At 40.3% G+C, this 24,474-nt stretch overlaps 1 protein-coding gene across 17 annotated transcripts in view; it reads right to left on the minus strand.

The window, feature by feature from the left end:
- Nucleotides 1–1,461: 1,461 nt before the first annotated feature.
- CIT (citron rho-interacting serine/threonine kinase) overlaps nucleotides 1,462–24,474 on the minus strand; it is a 122,799-nt gene continuing 99,786 nt past the window's right edge. For 13 of the 17 annotated variants that reach the window (XM_040576553.1, XM_040576557.1, XM_040576544.1 and 10 more), the window contains 24 exons: nucleotides 22,508–22,705; nucleotides 21,842–22,035; nucleotides 21,226–21,361; nucleotides 19,913–20,017; nucleotides 18,413–18,553; nucleotides 18,119–18,226; nucleotides 17,260–17,422; nucleotides 16,852–17,016; nucleotides 15,631–15,768; nucleotides 15,174–15,354; nucleotides 14,876–14,967; nucleotides 14,492–14,596; nucleotides 13,458–13,627; nucleotides 12,411–12,491; nucleotides 12,066–12,201; nucleotides 10,514–10,653; nucleotides 9,562–9,654; nucleotides 7,146–7,254; nucleotides 6,893–7,021; nucleotides 6,083–6,163; nucleotides 5,390–5,468; nucleotides 5,096–5,275; nucleotides 3,954–4,287; nucleotides 1,462–3,455 (listed from right to left, as the gene is read on the minus strand). In XM_040576553.1, the coding sequence (XP_040432487.1) occupies nucleotides 3,432–3,455; nucleotides 3,954–4,287; nucleotides 5,096–5,275; nucleotides 5,390–5,468; nucleotides 6,083–6,163; nucleotides 6,893–7,021; nucleotides 7,146–7,254; nucleotides 9,562–9,654; nucleotides 10,514–10,653; nucleotides 12,066–12,201; nucleotides 12,411–12,491; nucleotides 13,458–13,627; nucleotides 14,492–14,596; nucleotides 14,876–14,967; nucleotides 15,174–15,354; nucleotides 15,631–15,768; nucleotides 16,852–17,016; nucleotides 17,260–17,422; nucleotides 18,119–18,226; nucleotides 18,413–18,553; nucleotides 19,913–20,017; nucleotides 21,226–21,361; nucleotides 21,842–22,035; nucleotides 22,508–22,705 (3,282 nt within the window). In that variant the 3' untranslated portion in view covers nucleotides 1,462–3,431. The remainder of the gene's footprint in view (nucleotides 3,456–3,953; nucleotides 4,288–5,095; nucleotides 5,276–5,389; nucleotides 5,469–6,082; nucleotides 6,164–6,892; nucleotides 7,022–7,145; nucleotides 7,255–9,561; nucleotides 9,655–10,513; nucleotides 10,654–12,065; nucleotides 12,202–12,410; nucleotides 12,492–13,457; nucleotides 13,628–14,491; nucleotides 14,597–14,875; nucleotides 14,968–15,173; nucleotides 15,355–15,630; nucleotides 15,769–16,851; nucleotides 17,017–17,259; nucleotides 17,423–18,118; nucleotides 18,227–18,412; nucleotides 18,554–19,912; nucleotides 20,018–21,225; nucleotides 21,362–21,841; nucleotides 22,036–22,507; nucleotides 22,706–24,474) is intronic. The other 4 variants (XM_040576555.1, XM_040576554.1, XM_040576558.1 and 1 more) reach the window with 3 other exon arrangements.

A 24,474-nucleotide genomic window follows, 5' to 3' on the forward strand; every position in this document is an offset into this window, starting at 1 on the left:
CCTGAGAGGTGAATGAATTAGCTGATCACACATGCAGTCCCTTATTATAATGGGATGAATCAAATCCCTCTAAAGGCAAAAGCTGGATGAAGTGTTGGATTTATTAGCTCGCTTACATTCCCCACCCACCTCTCACAGTCTGTGCTGTTATGTTTATTCTTGGCTGTTGCTAGGAGAACACTTTTTTTTTTTTAAGGTAGATGCAGAGCCTTTTGTTACTTTCATTCTGGGACTCTGGAGTAAGCCATTACATTCTATAAATAACAGGAACTCCCTTCCCCCACCCCCCTAAATTTCAGCATGACATGGGGTGGTTGTGCTGAAGTGGATTTGTGCAGGGTTCTTGATAATCAAAAGGCTCAATAAGTAATTTTTTTTTACTCCACCAGTTTCTGGATTATTTTAGCTTTGTTACAATTCTGATCATGCATCATAGGACTGCAACAATGAGCTTTAAATAAGTATTCTTTGTGCACAGTAAAATAGAAATAAAGGAACATTTAACAAGTTAGCATTTCATCATATACATCAGATAGTAGGCACAATAGATAAATCAAGCAGCTTGGTTTTTATGTAGAGCATTTTCATGAAGAATGTCATGTAGACCAAAATGTAATAGGAGCTATTAGTAACCCTCCCACACACCCTCCAACAAGCCCTTTATTGGGGGTAAGGGGGCGGCTATGTGCACAAAACCAAAAACACTGAACAGTAGGAGGACAAATTAAGTTACTGTAGGCAGCAGTGTGAATATTAAAAACCTCTTCCTGTGAAAGAATACTTCAGACCCTGTAAAAACTGGTTCAGTTAAAAATAGATGTATTTACATTTAAGTCTGATCTAGCAAGTTTTCCCAGCAGGTGTAAGTTAAGATGTACAGCAACTCTGCAGGTTGTACTCAATCTGAATTAGATTTGTGAATGTTTCTTTTTTTAAAAAGTTGCAGCTATTAGGCCTTAAAGCACCAGCATAATACAGCAGTGGGATGAGTAACTATCTGTCCCCTTTGCTACCAGTACTCTGCTGGGATAAATCCCAAAACCTGTCGTTAGATCACACTATTGTTAATTAAGATGTTTTTTTTCCAGCTCAAAATGCACGGGTCATTTAGCAGGGCCACATTCTTTTCCCATATACTCACACGTGTCTTACCTCTACCCACATCACTAGTTTAGTACGTGAGGGCAGAATTTAGCTGTAGGTGTTCGCAGCTGACTGCTGCTAGAGTAAAAGAGTTGGAGAGATCCCTCTGTTTTAGTTCATGTGAACATGCTTTGCCTTTGTGAAGCCACTTATGCTACTAGTTCAGGGCATAACGACTATTAAAATGCTAAATAGTCACGGTTAGCTCTTTGGTAAGCTCTGACGCCTATAGATTACACAGCCTCAAATGCTGGGTGCAGTATTAGGATGGCTACGGGTTTCTCTGTGTAGAAGGAAGCGTTCATTTCACCATGCCAGTCAAGATAGTTATTTGTTTTATTTGGTTATTGTTCAACAACAAAGTTCAATACTTTCCAGATGGAGCTTTGAACTGTCCCTCTAGTTCCCTCCCTTATCAATAATAAAAAGGTAATGAAGAAAATTCCTGTACTTTTAGATACCTAAAACCTCATTTATGCTAACAAGCTTCAGTTGCAATTTAATGTTACAATATTTCTTCATGGGAGCTAGGAGGATTAAGCTGAGGCCCCTCCAGTGTCTGAAGATGGCTGTCCACAACCACCATTAAAACAAAAAAGCTAGTGTTGAAAAACACAGTTTACAATAAAAAAGTAGAAACCAATTCAATTCCCTTTTGTTACGAATATAAAGTTTCTTGTAAATATGTACAGTCCTTTGAGCTATTTCTATAGCAGGAAGCATTTCACGAACAAGACACAAGATATACACTTTCAGGACTCAACAAGCCCATTTCTGAGGTCTTGAAGATCTTCCATGAGATGCAAAGATTTAAAGACTGATCTCAGTGACCTTTCAAAATATTCAGACCAGAAGACAAAACTTTCAGCAAGTTTCCTGCCATATCATCTGACCTAAAATAACCCAACAGACAAGAGAACAGAATACAATATTCATGAAACCTGCCAAAGGACACTGACAAGGCATTTGACTTCTTAGGGATTTTTAGAACAGGTTAGCACGGGCTTGCAAGGGACTAGCAGAAGTTTAAGAGTGTGGCCAAGGGAAGATTGGATGCAGTTTTGCTCTTTCCAGTTGTAAAGAACATGGTTGTTCACTTCGAATGTTGCTATTGCAGACTGAATGGTCAAAAATCTGCTTTGAAAATCTTTTGCTCTCTGCTTCATGTTCACAGCAAAAGAGAATAGAAAGCAATAAATGGCTCGAGGTTAGATACGCGGAAGCGAAGGCGAAGGTGTGTTCAGTAACCGCTAAAGCTGTTCATTGTGAGTATCCTCTTGTGCCGTGACATTTGGTGCTTATTGTACGGCAAGTTACAGCTCACAGGGATGAGCCAGCTCTGGGCTGCTCCTCTCCCTGGGGAACGTGGGCTCTTCGTGGGCTTTGAGATGGGGCTGTGGTGTAATTTCTGAAAGGACTACGTTTAATGCTGAGAGGAGAACACAACTGTGACTAATTCTTGTCATAGAATAAGGCTTGTTAACTCTTCATTGCCAAATTTCCAGAGTAATTAACGATTATTTTGCAGCGTAATCTAGAGGTTTCAGTTAATTTACAAGTGAGGTACAATACACTACTCAGCAAAGCAACCTAAAAGGAGAGAGCAGCCAGTGATGGTGCAGCAGCATGCAGTGAACTGTCATGCAGAAGACCTGGATAAAGTCTTAACGCCCCAGTAGCTTATAGATAATGCACTTTGTCTTGGGGTAGGGCACATGGGATCACAAAGCAGGGTTCCTCCCTCCCCAGAGCTGCTCTAGAGCAAGTTTAGTGAGAACAAAATAACTCTCAGAAGTGGCAGGTGAACAGACTACAAAAGTAATTTTTTTGTGTTCTGTAAAGAATATCCAATCACACCTTCTATTGAACGACCTTGGCCCTTCTGTTTCCAGGCCACCAGGAATTCCCAGCACATCTCAGAACTATGATCAATTATCTGGTAAGGGGTGCTAACCACATTGAAGATCTGGGGTGGGACTCTAGTCCCATTTAATTTCCTTGATGAAGCACTAGGGACTAAAGTGAATACAAAAAGTTCATGAACTGCTTGAAAGAGTAACAGTAGTACAAAGTGCAAAAACAGGAGTGCAGGAAAGTGCAGAGAAATTAACTGAGATGCGAACAATCTTCAGAAGTGTCACATCTCCTGATGCGGAGCTAGCTTTGGCCCAGAAATGCTGTTTGGTAACTGGGCAGCAGACATGGAGTGCATATACTCAGTATATTTCCTTTTTTCTTTTTTTTTTTTTTCCTGCAGGTCAAGATGAATAACTTTGTCTAGCTGAGACTTACACTGAAGACTGGTCCCAGACCTGGCAGGGAAATAAAATGACAGTTAACGTTGCACATATTTTTCTCATATATGCACAGGTGCCAGAAGCAGTACATCAGCTAACTACTGCTGAGCAAGTGCTGCATGGCTACTTGCTTCTAGGTGGCATCATTCTTAAACCACTGACAACAGCAAGTATCAGCGCCACCCTGATCACAGCAGGCTCCCGCATTCATTTCTCCAGAAATGACCTCCCCCTCAAGTCCTCAGTAACTCAATTTATGTTAGTAAATGCACCTGCACTTTCACATCTGAAGGACTTTAGCCTGTTCAAGGGCCAAGCTGCTTTTGCAATTACAGAACTAGCACACAGGAAGGTGTTCACAGGGCCAGCGAGCTGCACAACTTGTGTGTGCTGTGTTTTGACAGAAATGAACTGGGGTGAGATTTGATTTGCTCTTATACTTTACAGTCACCAGCCCTTCTGAAGTCCATGTCTTTTCACAAGAACAGAGAAGTTTCCAAGCTCCCGACTTACCTTGTTGACTTGAGCAAGAGGAGTTCTGGCACCACTCACGGGCATTCGTCCTCGGCTGCTCTCATCAAACAGTCTTCCAGGGGACCTTTCTCTGCGGGTGCTCAGAAGCCGGCCTGGAGATTTCTCCCTCTCCAGTGGTCGCCCAGGTGACTTGTCCCTCCGCAGCTCTGTCCTTCCCTCACGGTACCGATGTGGTGTGCTTGGTTCTCGAGGGTGGCTTGGACCTTCTGGTGGTCCTGGGCTTGATGCAACCCGCTTGGTTATGTGCTCGTTGTATGTGGGCGGACCTCTCTTGTTAGGGCTACTGTCATTCAAAAATAATGGACGCGAACAGCTGAGCAACAAAAACCTCACGTTAAATTTTCTTTTAGCAAAAATAAAGCTTTATCCTAACAGCCAGCAGTGTTTATGTGAAAAATCATCACACCTCCCTAGGCCAAGCTGAAAAGTGCAAAGAAGCTTTGATAGCTGAGCACTCCTTACATTAGCGACACTGGTAGGGTACCTTAATAAATTGCTAACATAAATCATGTGCATGTAACAGGCCACAAAACTACATGTTTTTATGTACATAAGTAGCATAATTTTCCATATAAAAGTGCACTAAAATTTGATGCATTCATTTTCACATACAAAATTTGTCACTAGCTCCAGGATGCTAGGCCAAGTTAAGGTGAGCTACAAGCCTCTGTTCCTCAGCTTTCAATGCACAGCAGCACTACCAACCGCAGTATTTATGCACTTAGCTGAAGTATCTGCTCTGCTGAACACTGTCTCCTTAAGACATCCATGCTCTTTTAAGAGGAAGGGACTCTTGATTTAAAGATTCTTAAAGTCGATTTTTAGCATCACATCAGTATCATCTAAGGTCACCAAGTTTTGAAGTCGCAGCGGACCAACATTAACAGCTGAAGATCACAAAATAGCTTTTACTTGGGTTTGTGGAAGAGATTACCCACATGCTCCTACAGAGTTAATGTTTCTTAGTGCTCTGGATTCTAAAAGACGAGCGACTCCAGTCCTTGTTCCATTCCAGAATTACAACAACTCCAAGAATGGAAGGAGGCCGAACATTTGGGGGTAAAAGCCCTCTGGATTGAGTTTGCTTACACAAGGACTGTAACACACTGACTTTTTCATACCTGCGTGTAGCAGAAGATCCTCTGTGATGCTCATTGTTGGTCTCCTTCACCAGATTGCCCTTACAGCAAATCACTCTTAATTTGTCTTGGTAGGAGGAGGCCAAGTAGATAGCTCCAGATGAAATTGCAGGCCCTAGGTACCGTGGATTTGGTATCTCCAAGTGGGCTCGTGCAGGAGTTCTGGGTAAAATTGCAGGAAAAAGTCTTTACAATGACAACTCTGCACATTTTCCTGGGAAGTACACATATTCTTCAGCACATACTGTTCAAAATAATGAAAAAAGAACTACTTACCCTAGAGAAGCTCGTGCCTGAATCTCTATCACTTCAAGGGAATTGAAGTGGGTCACAAAGAGATAGGGCTCCCTGTAGGCTGAAGGAACATCACAGAAACAAGTAAAACACAATATAAAATTCTCTATTAAAAACTTCTAAAAAGCATCAGTGAACACAACAGAACTCTGCAGCCCACTGGAGAAAAAACAGGAAAACTAGGTTTCCTGTAATAAGACAGACAATATTACTAAATAGAGAGATAGAAGCTTAGAGAATTGCTCTGAAACTACCTGCATCCCAACAATTTTACTAACTGAAGTATTATGAATTAGGCATTAAAGTGTGCTATTAACTGCACAAAATCCATTAGGTAGAGCGAAAGGCCTGAAGGATCCGCACTGGAATGATACATTCTTGACTATTTCAGAAACTTTCAAGCATCATTAAAAATTCCACTAGCCAGTTTAGTCACTGTCAGACTAGGAACATTAAGGAAATACATAACTTAGGTTTACTTTTCCCTAATTGTTTACACCTCAGGTGGTCTGCCATTAGGATTTATAACAATCTTAAAAATTTCCATAGCTTCTGGGAGCACTGGGAGAGGGAAGAAGAAAGAGAACTGCTGAGGGTGCAGAATGTCTTTCCCATGCGAGCGTTTTCTTGTTTCAGTAACGTCCATAATCCCAGCGAATGTCCCTCTACACCTACCAAAAGCTAAAGGCAAGCGATTCCATTTCAGGTCATCCGTCCTACTGCGTCTTCCATAGGAATCCACAAAGACCCCGAATTCTGCCAAGAAAAGTAGTGTTATGTCATAAGCAAGTGTCTGGGTATTGACTCACAGTGAGAAGGTGCTCACTGTCTTGCATGTCCTACAGTGCCTTGACATTGCATTGTCTAGATTTAGGAGAACTTGCAGTACCAAAAGGTACTTAACTTCTAGATCTGTTTATACCAATTAAGGTAAGGTCATTATTTCATCTGTTTTTTACAGCTGGGAAAACTATGAAACTCCTACTGTAACTCGCTCAGAATTGCTACTACTGGGCTTTTGAAGACTTCCTGTGCATTTCCAGGACACTATCCTAGAGAGCCAATAAAAGCAGCTATATGAAAAAACAACGCACCCTCTTTTTATCAGCACAAGAAAATTAAAAGGTCTCATGTATATATATGGAAACCAGACAAGAATTCCAAAGTTTGAAAACCCCCTAATGTTTTATCGGGCTGATCAAACATCTGTCTGCACTGAACACTGACTACAATCCCTTCTTTTTTGGGCACAGAAGACTATTTGTGGTAACTGATCCACGGACACAGAGAACTTTTAAGTCAGAATCAAGCTGATCAAAAGTGCTTCAGCAGACTGGATCAGGAATGGTTATTGTAGCACCAGCATCTTGTGCATCTTACTGTTTAAATCACAGGAAGTAAACTGTTCAGCTTTCTATTCCAACAGTACCTTCTGACAGTTCACAAACCAAGAGCAGGTGTAGTACAATCATACAACACACTTACCATGGAAACACAGCAGATATTCCTCCCTCTGCCCCGTTGGGTTCACCTGGATGATACTGACTGGGAAACTGTTGGTGGATGCAGCAAACACAGCAGAGGCCAAAGTATGATCATTTTTATCCAGAAACTCTGCAAAGAGAATGGGAAAACCAGCTTGATCAGCACCCTTTTTTCCCCCCCAAAGCCGTACTTCCATCTCCACCAAAAGAATCTGTGGAGCCATTTGGTGCATTCCTTAGGAAATGCCTCCTACCCTCCAGCGTATACTGTTTCATCTCAATTTCATAGAACTTGTTGGTTCCAATGATGATGCTGTAAGTGGTCAAATGTATGCAGCTGCAAGGCTCTGAGGTTTCAATCTCCTGGAAAAGAGGAAAGTATAGACCAATATTAGTTCCCTGTAATTCTTTACAGCTATTAATTATTCTGGAAGATTATACATTGATACACTTATAAAACAGACAGCAACCCCAAAGTCATTAACCATCTCTCAAAAACATGGAAAAGTAATGGTTAGAAGGAAATGTTTTTATTTTGTTGCAAGTGACATTTGCTTGAATATAGAATTGTAGGTCAGCTCAACTCCGGGTGCTAACCTTACTGAGAAACTCTTCCTTTCTTGAAGATGCACCATCCTGGAAGACATTCTGCTGTGTAGCTCAGTTTTCTGTAGCAGCAGGGAGTGGCTCCCTGCTTATTCATAGCAGACCACAGCCACACCGACAGCTGCACATCTGAACAGTGTGTCTGGAGATGACGTATGAGCAGGACTGAGCAGTTAAGAGTTCAATCAGAGAGATGTCACTGTGAAGTATATCAGTTAAATTTGCCCCAACTCCTGAATAGCTGTGTTAAAACAATCACTTCCTAGCCTGGAAGTCGCTAGGATTCAGAGCAGCTGCTAGAAAGGCAGACAGAAGATCCTAAGACAACTGCAGTAGGATTGACCCAATCAAGTCCCAAACTCTTACAACACAAGGAACAAAACTCTTGTCAGTAGTCATGCCCACCACTGTGATTTGCCCAACAGAAAGAATCAGCTCACTAATGCATCTCTGCTGTGAACGTGACTAAGAAATTAGCTCAATGGCTCATTAAAGATGACAACGACAAACATACACAGTCTTCCTTCCTTCCTTGTGCAAAGCAACACAGTACATTGTCCACCAAGATTTGCATTATGACTGAATACCTAGAAAAGCTCTGCAGGCTAGACTGACAACACAGACTTTAAGATCTTCTGAGGATAAGGCTCCTTGCATAACCCACATTTGCTCCCCAAGCTGCTTCAATTAATCCATAACAGTCCCTGATGGAAAGGTCTCAGAAAACAGAATCCCTTCATGAAAGTTGCCGTTCTCTTTTCTACAATAAAGTGTGGCTACTGCCACATTCATTGGGATTTCATTGGATCACAGAACTGATGTGGTTATAAATTAGGACGTTCTAACATCTGTACATTCCAGCCCACCATTTTACCATGAAACCCTATAGCAATCAGTTTGATTTGCCTCCATCCTAAGCTGTAAAGATCACTTCAAATATTTGTCTCCAGAGTCACGGATTTGATCTAGACTTCTTTTATCTCTACTGTCTATTGTTTACCCTACTTTATCTGGAAATTTAGTTGGCAGCACAGAAGAGCATATTCTGGGCTTGCTGCCATCTTGTTAGGATCTAAATTAAGTTGTCTGGATCAGTGAAGATAAGGAAAACCTGTCTTCTAAAGCACGCCTTTGCACATTCTTTCTGTAAGCCCTTGTCAAGGCACTCCGCACCATGGAGAAGCTGAATGGCAGCACTAGCAGAGTGGTGGCTGTGCATCTTCAGAGTTTTCTGTCAGCTCATACTCCATTGTGAGCAGGACTTGATATCCGCTACAAAGCTTGTACACATTCCAAGTTTGCTGTTATCCTCATTGTCTGTGCCAAGATCTTCTCCAACAAATGTATCTTAACTTCCCAGGAGGCCAGCGCAAAGAATGTGTGCCTGCAGCTGGCGGTCTGAAGGAGTTGCAGTGGATCTGCTTTTCATATCCACGCTTGGCAGAATGAAGCAATACGTGTGCCAGTACCACGCAGTACCAGTGGTGCAGGCAGACATGCTTCCACGCACAGGAGGTGTACACACAGCTGTGTAAGGTCTGTATCTTACTGCCTTGTTGGCTGGCCAGAAGAAAGGATGCGTGTATCAGGGCAAGTATAGCAAACAGCTGCCTGTCCTGTGATGGGATAATACCAAATACACTTTGATTTCCCTCAGAACAGTAAACAAATTCAGATACCTATTGCTTCTTTAATTGCAAAGAAGAGAGGTCATTTGTTGAGGATTTCTCCAAAGGGAATAAAGGTGAAAGAACACTGCTGGATAACTAAGAAGAAAGCCTTTCTTGGGTAAATAAGCAGGGGTACAATTACAGCTGTGTCCGGTATCTCAAAAAATCCCAATTCCCTGTTCTGCATCTCTCCAAATATGCCAACCCTTGGTGTAGGAACTTGCTGCCTGCTTTCTTTTTAGTCTGTGCACATTGCAGTTTGCTATCATTTTAGCTGGAAAGCAAATGTCCTTATGGATACACAAAAAGTTTAAGGTGTTCACTCCAGAGCAAAGCAAAGTCTTAGTGCAGGGTGTCAATTGCCTTAGCTACTGAAGAGCATTACTAAGCTTACCTTTCTGATGCAGAACTTGTTCAAGCTCTCGTTATATCGCAGAACAACCACTTTATTGGGCATGGCTGCACAGATACAAAGACCATTCTCGACCTGTAGGGAAGTTTACAGGCAAAGTTTAGGGTGGTAATGGAGTAAATTCTAATGCTGAGTGTATGGAACAGATCCAAATTTCTCTCAACACAAAAAGAAGTTTGCAGAGTAGTAAGGTAGTTATTGCAAAGTGGTGAAATAATGAAAAGCCTCTTCAAACTCAGAATGTAAATTCGAACTGCTGCTATCATTTCTTTTATACTTGAAAAAAGTTAATAAAAATCAGAAGCTTCTCCACAGAAAAATGTTTCATTAAAAGGAATAAAACTGACAAAAGTTAGGTTTAATTTTACCCCCTCAAGCTGTTATCTTAAACATCTCTTTGAACTGAATGATGTTTCGTTTGTTATCAAAGTAGTCTGCAGAATTAATTGTTAATGAGATGATTTTTTTTATTATTTTTTACTGTGGCTAGATGTTCCATAATGAAACTGGGAATTAGCAGAAATATCAAACGTTATCAACTGACACAAGCACGTAAATAAATTTGCTAACCTGGAAACTGTTACATGACATTCAAGAACAAATAGCGGATGAATTTCACTAAGTATAAATCTTAAAATTGAAGTCAACTGTGAGGAGACATGCTATGCTTTGCTGGATTTCTTATTATGTAGAAGTTCAGGATATACCATCATGCCATCCTAACTGAATTTATTTGTATTTGTAGTAGATCCTCCAAATTGGCTCCAGCTCAGTCTCTTTTCCATCTGTATTCGTCTTATTTCAAGGAAAAGATTTAAAACAGGAATACAGACTTTGGATTTGTTGCCAGTGAAATAAAGATTCTGATTTGATTAATATTAAACTTGGTATAGACTAAAGAGTGGTCTGGGAGCAGGAGGGAACTCTATCCTACCTTGCCAGCAGCAAAAAGGTGACATCCTTTGACAGCCTCAAAGACATTTGGTGAGATATCAGGCTGGGCTGGGAGGTGAGACTGGGCTAGCGATTGCTTCACTTTTTTTACATCCACGAGACACAGAGCCCTTTCTTCTCCTGCAGACAAAAGCGGTTACATTTTGTCAAGGGAAAGCTCCCTGTTCTCTACAGGTCTGTTCTGTTACCTAAGCAGCAGCTTATCATTACAGGCTGTTACCACAGTAACAGCCACAATGTACCATGTACAATTCATTTAATATAATTCTTATTAAAAGTGAAACAGAAAACTTAAAAAAAAAAAAAAAAAAAACACACCACACAACCAGCAGTAAATCCACAGGGATAACAACCATGGATTATTAGTGTTGCTAAGGTCTGGTAGAACATCATTAATAATGACCTCATTAGGACACTACCCAAAATTATCCAGGAAGGTTTTTTTTTATTCTTTAGAACTCCTTAAAGCGAAAGGTTCGTTAACCTTTCTGTGCCAACATAACTGGCAGTGGGTTTCCAAGTGCTCCAATAAATTGCATTACAGACCAAGCCTTATTCGTCTCAAGAAGCCTAGGGACTCAGTAACACAGCCTTCTCCTAAAAGGAGAGAATGCTGGTGTTTCTTTCATAAGGCAATCTTAAACAAGCACTTTAACAAGTCCCCATTTTGTTACGTGCATCAGTGTTTAGAGCAAGAAAGGTTGAAAGTCGTTGTTGGCCCTAGGCCACAGAGATCACACGATGGTCCTCAGTTTGTTGACTATGTTAAAAAGATGGTATGTACGGATTAGGAAGGAACGTGCTCAGTAACTAGCTCAACACTTTATAAACTTGCATTGGGCTGTTTGCTCTAGGATGTAGTCAGAGACCCTTCTCAAGCCTCCACCACTTTTCTGTGGAGCCCCAGAGAGGACACGAGCACTCCAGGCAGGTTCTGCTCCTCCTTTACTGCAGCTGCTCTGCAGTGTCTCCTCCTCCTGTATAGCAGGGGAAAGAGGAACAGGCTGATTTTATTTCTGAACTGCAAAGGGCTCAGAATGGCTACACAGTTCCATTTGATTTCAGCCTAGCTGAATTACCTAGCTGCTCCACTCACTTGCCTATGAAAGTCATATAAAAAGGAGAAAATAACAAAACGGGTAACTGCGGCTTAAACCCATGGACACCAAGAGTGCTAAGATAACAAAGAAAACAGGGACACGTTTTGGAACTAAAACCAATGAAGACTGACCTCTTTACAAATCAAAGCTGGAAACTTTATCTCTGTTCCTCACTCCCTCAACTTTGGAAATCGAGAAATCGCTTTCTGTCACTTGGAGGGTTAACTAAGCCTTCAATCAGATATTCATTTACATCAGACAATGCTGCGTTAAGCACAGTAATTGATTCCTGATAATATGCTGATTTAAATAAATGCATAAATAAAAATTCTGTAATTAATCTAAAGGAAGGGCGGTGAGTTTCCTCCTACCAATACAACACAATTACCACAAAGTTACTGCAGGCATATATGGCAGCAGATAGCCCCCTACCTGCTATCATGAGTAGCTTCTCCAGATCCTTGATGAGGTGAATTTGGAAGACAGCACCCACTCCTGGGATGTGCGTTAAGGAATTCTTTAATACATTCAGGGCATAGAGACCTTCCTCTGCACCCACAAGTACTACCTGCAGTGAAAACAGGAAAAAAAGAAAAATAGCACATGTGGTGAACAAGGAATGCTCCAAGAGCAAGCTTGAATAATTTCATTTACCAGTGAAGAGGAAAAAAACAAATCAATAACCAAGTATACAATTACACACACACATGTTAAGATACAATTTTCATGAAAGAACAATAAAATATTCAGTAAGGTTCAACTGACCATTGTCATTACCTGGTCACTAAAGGGCATTGTGCAATTTATATCCAAACGGTCTTCACCTTCTAGCTTCAGCAGGGAGTTTCCAAGCAATTTCTGCAAATGACAGAAAGAATTTTTTTTTGTTGAGTTCATCTTGATCTCTTTCTCTACTAGTATTTTAACAATGTAAAGTCATCATTTCAGATGGGAGAAAAGTTTAGCACAGATTTCCTTTTCTGAGAAAGCTAAAAGTTGCAGGGTTTCCTCCTACAAAAGAATTAGTATACTTTCATCTACATGAAATACAATTAGAATTAACCTAAACTCAGACAGAACCCATTGTTGTCCCTATCCTTTCCATTTCCCTCCATCTCCTGTAATGGAGCAGTGACATTTTTCGAGAAGGACTAAAAAAAAAAGTCCAAATGTCAGTGGGAGCTCATATATTTTCTCAGAGACGGAAGAAATGTTAGCATGAGAGATGATTTCCCCCTCGTCAGATATTCACTACCTCCAGAGCTAACATTTTAACATATAATGCCATAGAATCAATTCTCCCTTTATCAGAAAATAAAGGGTTATCAGTACAACAGTGTTAAAAAAAGGCTATCCAGAGACAAAACAACTCAATTTAACCTCTTATTCTTATCAGAAATAAAACTAAAAGTAAAAAACAAACACAGACTTCCCCCCCAAGAAACAAAAGGAAATCCCATCTCCCTAAGAATGGAAGAAGGAGCTTTTTGTTTTCTTCTTTCAAGGTTTGCTCATTCCATGTGGTACATTAGAGGATTAGATTTAAACCACATCCTAACTGCTGTTTCTTCCTTCTGTTTGCTGGAATTAGAGATCATTTTGGGGTCCTCTTACTATATGCCCCAAGTCTAACGAAGGCTATTGTAATATAAAGCTTCAGTCTCACAAGGAACTAGTTCCTGTTACTCATACTGTCCATCTCAAGGCAGAAATAACTTACCTTCAGTTAAACCTCAGTGTGTCAAATACCAAAAAAAAAATATTTTTCAAACACTCTGCTCCCTCCCAGAATATTTTATTATTAAAAGAAACTTTTATACTCACAGCATCAGCCTCAGCTTTTTCTCTGGAAACTCTCCCACCTGCCACTATTGATTCCAGTGCTGTGACCCAGCGCTGTTTGTCAGGGAAGCTGGGTGCTAACAGGTAGAGTGTTCTACCAGGCCAGCAAGTGGTGTGTGGATGAGACTCCAATTTTAGGATATATGGCACATCTGAGATGTTGTATAGATAGAATAAGACTTAGATTAGTTTTCAGAATATTGTCAGTGGACTTATATCAACACCTTTCAGCGTCATTGGAGAGAAGTTGTATTTAGCAGGATGTGTTACCATGGCAATTTATACATAGGTTTCTCCTTTACAGGTCCTGCATAGGCTAGCCACTTAAAACTAAGTAGTAGATAGAGGTATGCAAACCATACTTACAAGGCTGTCTCTAATAAATAAGAATCATTTCTTGTCTTTTATTCAAAAGAGAAACATTATGGGAAAGCAGTACAAAACCAGCCACTCAACTAAAGTTTTCCCTGTACTGTTCAAGAAAAATCTATAAAAATTGCTTGTGGAAACCTTTGTTTTTAACAGTCTGTATCCTTTAATGGTGAAGTCAAGACATACATAATCTTTTCATCAGTTCTATTGAATACATACAAATCAAAGCATTAACATTTTTTAATAATGAGACTGTATATACACCCCACAGTGTTTCTAAGTTAATAGCTTTCTGGTTAGAGTACAATGGTGGCATGAATTACAAAATTTCACACTTCATAGCGAGCACTGAGCAAAGAAATTTGAAATAAACCAAGTATGCCTTTAAGTATGTTACAAAATACTAATATTTACTTCCACTTGGCTTGATGGTTATCTTATTCACATCTCAAGTACCATGACAGAAGCAACGGCCTGTGTATCTAGATGACTAACCTATTCACCTAATTCAGAGAGAGGTAACCTCATAATTGCACGGTTACAAAATAAAAGTTAAAGAGAGAAAAATCTGTTCAGCCAAACAGAATGCCAACTGATGTCAAGCCAGATGAAATCCATTTGACCTCACGTACATAGATTCTCACCTGTCTTTGCTGTATTGGTAAGTTCAGTAGCTCCTACAGCTCCATGAACAGTTACGTCACCGTCAGGAAGGCAGAGTTCAAATTCTTCCAGAGGCCTCTGTCCAGCTGCAGAGAGAACGGGGAGATGGACTAAGAAGAACAAATAAGTAGTGAGAAAATACCTGTGATAGCAAAATGAAGCGCATACACCCTGGATATTTCCCAGCTGGACTGTAGTGACATACCAGCCAATAAAACCATTAGGGATCTAAAAAAAATCAACTATGTTGCCTTATTACAAAGGAGTAACTTAATTAGGTATAGCCACAGCAAACAATCCTTAGGACTCTCCAAACAATATCTGAATATTGAAAGAAAAATTGTTCTTCCTAGAAATGCTGTTACCTTCTCTTGCTTCTGCATCATAAATGAGCACTTTTGTTCCTTCCAGGACAATATACTTCCTGTCCCAGCCCTGCTGCCCACGTTTATTATTCCTGAAGAAAATAAGCACAAAATCGCATTGGATTTTCTACCTGGATTATGAACAAAACAAACACGCAAATTGTAGGAAGAGATTTCAGTGATAGTAAGAAACTGTAATGGGCATGTACCAATTATCACCTCACATGAGCCAGGATAATATATAAAACTTTTCCAAATGTTTCAGCACCTGATATGGCACCAAGATTTATGTTTATACCTTGGCACTTTCATCCACCCTTCAAGACGTAGACTGCTGCTTGGCTCCTTCAGCTGCAGACCGGGAGAATTCATTTTATCCCGGCAGAATGCTTCAGAGAAGTGTGTGGCATATTCTGCTGGCAGTCCACAAGTAGCTGGCAAGCAAGTTGAGCATTTTGGGTGACACATCACCTGGCATTCTGACAGAAGGACGGAGAAAAACTTATGTAAAACGACAAAAAAAGCACGGCACAGTTGCTTCAACTTCTAATGCACAACCCCCAGCTTTTATAAGAATTTCCTTCTACTCTAAACCATCAGATGTTTTCTAATGTAGAATGTTTGCACCAGGAAGTTTCAAAATCTTCATGCTTGGTCGTTTATTCAACTTTCACTGAAAATCTATTCTAGACAGCTGATCCTTTTTCATTCTACTGCCATGTTACACTCTATTCGCGCACATGCTCTGCTCTTACCAAGACATTTAGATGCTTGCCGTCCAAAGTGCACAGTATCCAGACATACCGCACATTTTGTTGCTCTCATATTTAGCCCCACATTAAAACGATGTGGGATATTGTGATGCATTCGCTCTTTCAGGCGCCGACTGTACTCTGAAAGGGACAATATCTATTATCAGGATTCAAACTGTAACAGGGATGAAAATTATAGTAGGTTCGGGCATTTTAAAGCCAAAGGAATTAAAAAGTGATAGAACATCCCTATCAAAGCCCCAGTGAACACAGACACTGTCTATTTTCCTTTGCAATCTGCAAATCTTAAACTACATCTCCACCTCAGTGACTACCTTATACAGGTGCACAGAATAGACCGTTCTCAAGTGGCACATAGAGCTGAAACTGCTACTGCTTGGTGTGGCAAGATTATGCCAATCAATCCAACTGAATTTCAAGTCTGCACTTAACTGCAATTCTTATAATGTGCTAGACTAATCACAATTTTGCTTATAGATAACAAACCCTTCAGCACCTATACTTTTGTAGTCAATACACAGCAGGCCGTTTCCATACAGCCTTCATACTAACCATCAGTGCCAGCATATCTTAAAGCATACCTAAAATCCCTGTTAGTGGATCTATTCTGTATTTTTGGTCATTAAGGAATAGAGTTAATCCTTCAAGGCATGCTCTTTTACTGAATAACGTGATTCTATTTCCTGACCATGATCTGCCACTGAAGACATCTTCCTATGCTGATGCTACCCATCCTTACAGCACCCTGTGCCCCCCAGTATCTGATGGTGGGACCTATTTGTGCTTTTGTCTTTTCCATTTTCTTCTAAAGACTCAAGGTTGTAGCTCAGAGTCTCTAGGTTTGACACTCATTCTTGAATACCAGTTAGTTAAGAATAAAAGAGCAGAGCCCTTAATCCATTTACTTTTTCTGATGACCCTCTCCCTTCCATTCTCAGTAATATGGAAGCGTATCCCCTTCTTCTAGTTAATAGGGTATCAATATCTTTGACCTGGTAACTTCCACTTATGCCTAACCCAAGTCTTCTCCTATTACCAAAAATCTTGATAGAATCTTTCTGCTCAGCAGAACAAATCTGTATGCAGCTTAGACACGTAAAAACTTTAATTGCTAAGGAAACAGCCATAAATCCTTTTGATCAATGCACAGAACAGTACAGAAAACATACTCCTTTGAAAACCAGAAGTTCACCAAGGACCTACCCTCTGGTGTGGAAGATTCCTTCCTGCGACTGGAAGGTGGAGCGAGCAGACTGATTGGAGTAGGCTGATGCTCTGGTGAGCGGACTATGGCAGACATGATGATCTGCTGCCTGGCTGTGGCTGGAGTGGATGGATGAGGGTGGTCTGATATTTTCCGATGAGCAGCTACAGATGAGATAAATATCACTCATCAACATAACCAATATGAAGAACTAGTTCATAGCAGTGGTTCTGTGCAACCATTCAATGGTTGCAACCGGCAGAAAAATGTGTAGCCTTACTGCATCTTCACAGCAGTAGATAAGACTTAAACAACACACTACTGCTCTAGTGGCATACAATTAAAGGCATGTTTTCAGACCAAAAATGTGCGTCTCCTCCAGATTCACCTTTTCTGCTAACTCCTACCTTCTTCGCGAGCAGATCTGAGCTCAATGCGTGTTTTCTGTAGAGCCTCCTCCAGCTCAGCAGAACGAGCTTTCTCCTTCTCCAGTGCCACTTTCAGCTCATTGTATTGCAGGGGAACCTGTGTGGGTAAAGAAGGGTCCTCTTTCCGCCGACTAAACAGGCCCTAGCAACAGAAACACACAGACAACTCCTAACTCCTAGTAAGAGATGGCTTAAACTAGGCAAAGTGAAACTAGCTAGTGGCAGTCCGGCCAGAGGGCCTAATGGTAATTCTGTTATAAGTAAGGATGGATTTTTATCTCATACTGGCACTGGAGAAAAAGTGTTGAGATATGGATTAATTTAAAGAGGGACAAACATTACCTGTTAGTACTTACACCTTGAGTTTCCGAAAGCATCTAAACAGAGGATCTCAAAATATGTGGTTAAAGTTAATTTAAATTCAAAATGACAGAACTGCTTATGACACAGATGTGACAAGCCACGTCACCTGACTAATCAATCCTATGCTACAAGACAACCACTCTAGATACAAAGTATGTTCATACACACATACATACTTACTGTTATAAAAAAGAAAAAAGCATGATATAATTAAATTAAAACTCTGTATTCCTACAGCCTCATTGATGTGTAGCTACTGGGTTGTAACCTAAGTATTGTGGGAATAACAAAATACCGGAAAGGCCACGTGAAAGACATTCTGCCTTGTAAAGCTTGTGCTCAGTGACTTGAATACTTAGATGAGGACACATTTGTGTTGCACAAAGAAAGATAAAACAGAATATTTTGAATACACAGCACATAACTAATCACAAAGCCATCATTTAACTCCATGCCTCAAACCTTTTTCACCCACCTTTTTCTTTTTTGCTGGTTGGTCCATCTTTGCCTGCAGGAAATCAATGAGTTTGGTTTGCTGAGAAATAGTGCCCTCCATTTTCACTTTTTCATGGGAATAGAGAACCTGTGAAACAAACAAACAAATACGTAAGCAATTTCATCCTAATAGTAGAAACAAACAGACGACTCAAGAGGAGAACGGAATTAAAAACAGTGTATTTTGAAGTGTCACACAGAAACAGTAAGCCACGTCCCAAAACTCCACATTAAAGAGGAAGCACAGTCCTGCCCACCGTTTCCTCACCCTCACCTGAATGTTTTCCAGCTGATATTCCAGATCACTTCTTTCAGTCTTCAGAAGGTCTGCTCGATCTAGAGCCTCCTGTAGTCCTTGAGTTAGGCGGAAGATGTGATTCTTTTGCAAATCCATTTGCTGCTGCAGCTTTGCCTGCTGTTAATAGGAAAACAAAGGCCAGTGTTTGTTTTTTTTAAAAAAAACTATTACATGTTAACATTCCTGGTAATTAAGCATATTGCACAACTTAAAACTAAACTGACACTTTAAAAGCTAAAAAACTACAATATTCTAGAAGTTTTCCTTCCCTTCAAAATGCATTATGACTATTTCCATGTAGTGTATTGACATTAATTCATAGCAACAGAATTTCTTTCAACTATGTGTTCAAGCTAATTGCTTTTTAAGCATTTTAAAATTTTGTAATTATTAATTGTACTGCACACACATGAAGTAATTTGCATGCCATTTCTCAAGTCCTCTATGCAATCACCAAAAGCCATCTCAGCTGTTCCTAGTAAAAAAGATCTTTCCTATAAACCAGAATAAACTCCTGCCTCTATTCACATGAGATGAGGAAATTTAAGTCCAAACGTCTACATCTTTGTCTCCAAACAACAACAGAAAAGAGCACATGATACAACTACTCCTAAATAGTTTTCTTGATGAGAAAATCCCCAAGTATGAAAACCACCAATGCTCAGATATTAATAAGAGCCAGAAATTTTTCACTGCGATTCATAACGAAATTATCAACTCTACAGTAACTTGCCAGTGCCCCAAGTACATCAATGGGTTCTAACTGCCCTGTGCAGCCTGCAACCACCTTTCTCCCAAATCCTCCTCTACAAACTCTTCCCCCACTACCTAGGTTTTGGCCTGCATTCAACGTCTCACTGATATGGTGCAGGTGTGTAAGGTGTGTAACCTTGGATCAGACCTCTGTGAATCCAGCTGAATTATGGAAAAAAGAGCCATGAAAAGCCTCACCTGTGGCCTCCACCCCCCATGCACCCTCAGCACATTGGCTCCAGAGCTGTTTTTTAGCTATGGTCCTTGCCCTTGCTGTGTCAGAACTATTGTGTAGGAATGCTGTGCCTGGGCATGAACACTGCCTTGCAGAGGTGACCTAGGATGTACCTTGTCACTACAGGCTTGTCCAATGATCTCCAGGGCACCGGCTTAACCCAATTACTGTCACCAGGCCTGATCTGGTGGTCTTGTGCGGGTACTGTGGGACTGTGCCTACTGGCTGCAAAGTCCCTGTCCCTGCCCACCTTGCTGGCAGCTCTTGGCTCCCAGCTCACCTTTTCTTGCGCAGCAGTTCACCTTTACCCTCCCTGCTGTGGCCACCCATTTTGAAAAGTTTTAAGTAAAAACAAAACCCCTATCTTAATTCTCCACAGTTGTATATGAGAAGAACAGATATGTAATAACTGCTACCCACACAACTTCCTCCCTTCTTCCCCGCACTATGGAACCTTCTTAAGTTATAACTTGAATTTACAAGGTTACCTCTTCCAGAAGCCTCTGCTTGAGCTCCCTTTCTGTCTCAAGCTTCTGTTGTAAACTGCGTGCATTCATCTCCAACATAGCATGCTTCTTCTCCAGGTCATTGAGCTAGGCAGGTGGGATAGATGATCAGGACAAGGCTAATAAACAATGTTCCACAATCTTAAAATCCAACTTTACAAAGCATACACAAAAGAGAAATGGTACAACTACCCTTTACTTAGTATAACGGGCTGTGGGGGGACAAAAATTTGGTATGTCACTGCTCAAATTAAAAATGTGGACATCAAGTTATTGACAGAATGCATTGTACACTCCTGGGACAGGCCGTTTTTACCTTCAGTCTTTCTCAAAACGGGCACAAGTACAGACTGCGAGACGAGTGGCTGGAGAGCAGCCCTGCAGAAAGGTATCTCGGGTGGGGCGGGGGGGTTGGTTACAGGAGGCTCAGTATGAGAGGACAAACTGCATTTTGGGGTGCATCACACACAGCACAGCCAGCCAGGCAAAAGAGGTGATTATCCCACTACACTTAGCATTGGTGCGGCCTCACCTGGAGGTATTATGTGAAGTTCTGGGCTCCACAATAAAAATGTGTGTGTATGTATATATATATATAGTTTATTTTTAATTTATGAATATAAATAATATTATATATACATGTATATATAAACATAAAAAATACTGCATCCAGAGGAGGGCAACAAAGCTAGTAAAAGGGCTGGAAGGCATGTCCTATGAGGAGAGCCTGTGGACACTTGGTTTGTCTAGCACGGAGAAAAGTAGGCCAAGAAGTGACCTCATTGGTCTCTGCAACTTCCTGAGCAGGGGAAGAAGAGAGGGAGGTGCTCTTCTCCCTGCAAACCGACGACAGGATGTGCAGGAGTGGCACAAAGCTGTACCAGGGGAGGTTCAGACTGCATGTTAGAAAAAAATTCTTTACCATGTGGGTCATCATGCACTGGAACAGGCTTCCGAGCAAGGTGGTTGATGTCCCATGCCTGCCAGTGGGCAAGAGGCATTTGGATAACGCCCTCAATGATATGCTTTAACTTTGGGTTAGCCCTGAAGTGGTCAGGCAGTTGGACCGAATGATCTTTGTAGGTCCTTTCCAACTGAACTAATCTATTCTAAAATGAAATCCCAGGTCTTTGGCTTGAAGACAGAATTCTGTCCTATTGACCTCCCATCTGTGATCTTTAATCTGCCCCAGCACCTTGAAAAAGCTGCTCAAGACCACATTTCTAGAAGTAACATCTCTATAAAAGACAAGTATCTCAGCTAACAATAAAAGTTTCAGGCTGGAAGTTACTTACCTTATCAGAAAGGCTCTCAGCTTTGAGTTTTTGTTCCTTTAGTGCTTGCTGGAGGGCTAGAATCTCTGCCTTGTGTTCTTTGACAGCTAGTTCTACCACCTGGCGAGATTCAGTAATACGCTGATCTGCTCGCACTCTGCATTAAAATGGAAAACGCTGTTACTTAACTCCTTTCTGGGTTTGACCTCTTCCTAGCATGCAGTGGCATCAATAACTTTCAAGGGTTCGCCTCAAATTCAAGATGTTCCTTTATAAAGCCTGTTTGTTGTGACACTTTTATTATATAACCCTGTTCCTGCCCCTGCTAGAAAAGCAGCCTGAAGACCCCACAGTAACAGTTTGGAGCAAGGACTAATTTTCCATATAACAAAGTAGAAGAAAAAGAAAATCAAGACTTTTATAAATTGCAGTGATAAATACCATTCCCCTTGAATTGCTCACTTGTAAAGAAACAAAAGGAATAATATTACTGGTGAATGACTATTAACTAATATACCATTTTTAGAACTACCTCACAAGAATTTATATTTAGTTCCAACTCCCATATCCTATTCTAAAAATGCTTTGTAGAAGCTCATACAAGTTAATAAAAACGTGCAATAGAGAGAGAAAAGACCTGCTCTGTTTCTCAGTATCCAGCATCCTCTGCAACTCTCTGACACGACATTCAAACTGAGACTTCTCATCCCCTAGAACGTTTCTCCATGCTTCCCACTGACGCTCTTTCTCCAAGAGTTCATCATTCAGGGCCTCCAAGTCCATTACTTGCTCTTCCAGCATTGTACATGTTGTCTTCAAGGCCTCCATAGTCTAAAAATAAATCCTCCTATCAATTCTCACATCCCACATCAAGCATGCACTTTAAGCTTCAGCCTTACCATTTAACTTACAGTACATGCAAATTGGCAGCAAACATTAGCTGGTAAATCACAACCCATTTATTTCAAGGCTTCCATACATTCACTTGTGATTGCCTTTAATGTCAGTTCTATCACATTATGAAGATTTTGGAATTGCCAGGGTCACAAACTTAAAACAAATAATTCTAAGTTACAATACCTTTACAACGCTAAATATCTAAATAAAGTTGCATAAAAACACAAAGGGAAATAACCAAAAATTTCAATTCATTCAAGTACATGGGGAAGGAAGGCTTAAACAATAATCGGTCCAATCGCCCGTAAAGGCATATTCATTCCCCGCAGGCTTTCAGATTTAAAAGAATTTTTAGCGTTTCAGATAATCATCTAGCTCGACTGTGATCCAGATTTATGTTACTTACTTGTTTCTGACTGGTAAGCTGCATCTCTCTCTCCGTGATCTCTCGACGGAGATGATCAACTTCACTTCGCAATTGGACAACCTCATCATTGGCCCCTGAGGCCTCATCAAGTTGTTTGGACAAGAAGAAATTCTGATTGTTCAGTTCTGCATTGTCTTCACTGAGCTGGTTCAGCTGCTCTTCCAAATCTGTTATCACCTAGAAAGAAAAACATATTAGATTATATGTCAGTGAGTACAGCTTTTAGAAAAAGTATTCTGCTCTTGCAGAACCATTTATTGCCCAGCAAGCAGACAAATACAAGCTGCTTTCTTTTGCAGATTTACACACAGGCTGTATTATAATGGCAGATTTTATGCATGGGAGTGTACTTAGATTAGGAATAGCTTTGTTTCTTACACAAAATGCTGTGAAATTTTTTTGATTGGTTTTAGAGTATAAATATGCTGCAATGCAATTTAACGTGACAGTTCTCTCTCAAATAATAAAGTACTGTGTTGGGAGTCAGGAGTTCTGGTTGTATTCTCAGATCTGCTGCTGACTCAGTGTGCTTTTGCCAAAGCACCTCATCTTTTTTGCCTCAATTTCCCCTTAAGTGAAATGAGGATAACGCTTCTCACAGAGACTTTTGAAGCATGATATTTAAGAAAACTGAGTAAGAGGTGCAATGAAGGCAGCATAATCTGACGAATCTTCCTAGAAACGTAGTTTAGATTACTATAAGTAGCACTATATATAGCCAGAAAAAGCGGAAAAACGCAAGAAATATTTTGTCCAAGCAACATCAGCATAGGATTTATGAAGAAAGAAAAAAACATGGCAGCACAACAGACTAATAGAAAATCAGTGAAAAGCAAAACCTCAACAAGCACAATAGCCTTGCCTTTAATGAAGTGGAACCGTCCACTTGTTAAATCAGAATAGCATTAAACTATAATGCTTTAAACCACATTCCCCTTCAATTTAAAGACAAATACAAACAACAGCGGGCCCTTTTCACAGTCCCTTTTCATTTTTATGAATGAAAGGCCATAAACACAGGATGGATGAATACCTGTACCTCTGCCTAACTGAAAAGCAATGTCATCACAACAGAAGGGAAAGGATCCTCAGAATAATCTTGAAAACAGCTTAATAAATAGAATTTCAGAAACAATTAACATTCAACTATTAGAAATATGTTCAAGAGGCATTTTTGCCTAGATGTCAAAGAAAAGTGAATAATGTACTTCATTAAATGGGACAAACTAAAATCCCAGAACACAGTTGGCCACACATTCAAATTTAAATGTTCCAATTTCCTACACAAGCCAAGCACTTAAATATATAAAGCAGTAGAGCATAGCACATACATCTCTTCTCAGCTATCTGGAAAGATGACAACCATTTCTTTTTGAAGAATCTGTAACACATATATTGGCTGCCTTTTACCATGCCTCTCCTAGATCTAAATTAACCGCATTTGATTTTTAAACTGTTGGCAGAAAAAGTCCAACTGCCATTACTCCCTGCTGGGTGAAGGGGAGATTCCCATGTGTTGGGTCAAATCAAAGTGATTCGTAATCTAAAATACAACATTGCTGATGAAAATCTGATCGTGTGGTTGTTCCTTGAGCAGTCCTACTGTTCAAAATATGCATTTTATTCTGTATCATGTGTCAAGTTTTTGACGAACCCAGACTGTATCATCAGGACGTCTTAATGTCATACTGCTGTAGGGATAAAAGCTTGCAAATGTACTTAAACAAACAAAAAGGAACAAAATGCCTGCTTTTCCAGTGTTTTACCTACCATTCTTACAAATAACATTGTAGATTTCTACTAGCTGTCAGATCAGATAATCCCTTTCTTTTTCTTTTACTTTTATTTTTATTTTATGTTTAATCACACCACGTATCTTGGGAATTTTAAGGAACCTGTTATACAGCTACGGTTTCTTCCGCTTTCATTGCATATATTAATGCAAG

Source organism: Cygnus olor, chromosome 17 (assembly GCF_009769625.2).
Source record: "Cygnus olor isolate bCygOlo1 chromosome 17, bCygOlo1.pri.v2, whole genome shotgun sequence".
Taxonomy (NCBI): domain Eukaryota; kingdom Metazoa; phylum Chordata; class Aves; order Anseriformes; family Anatidae; genus Cygnus; species Cygnus olor.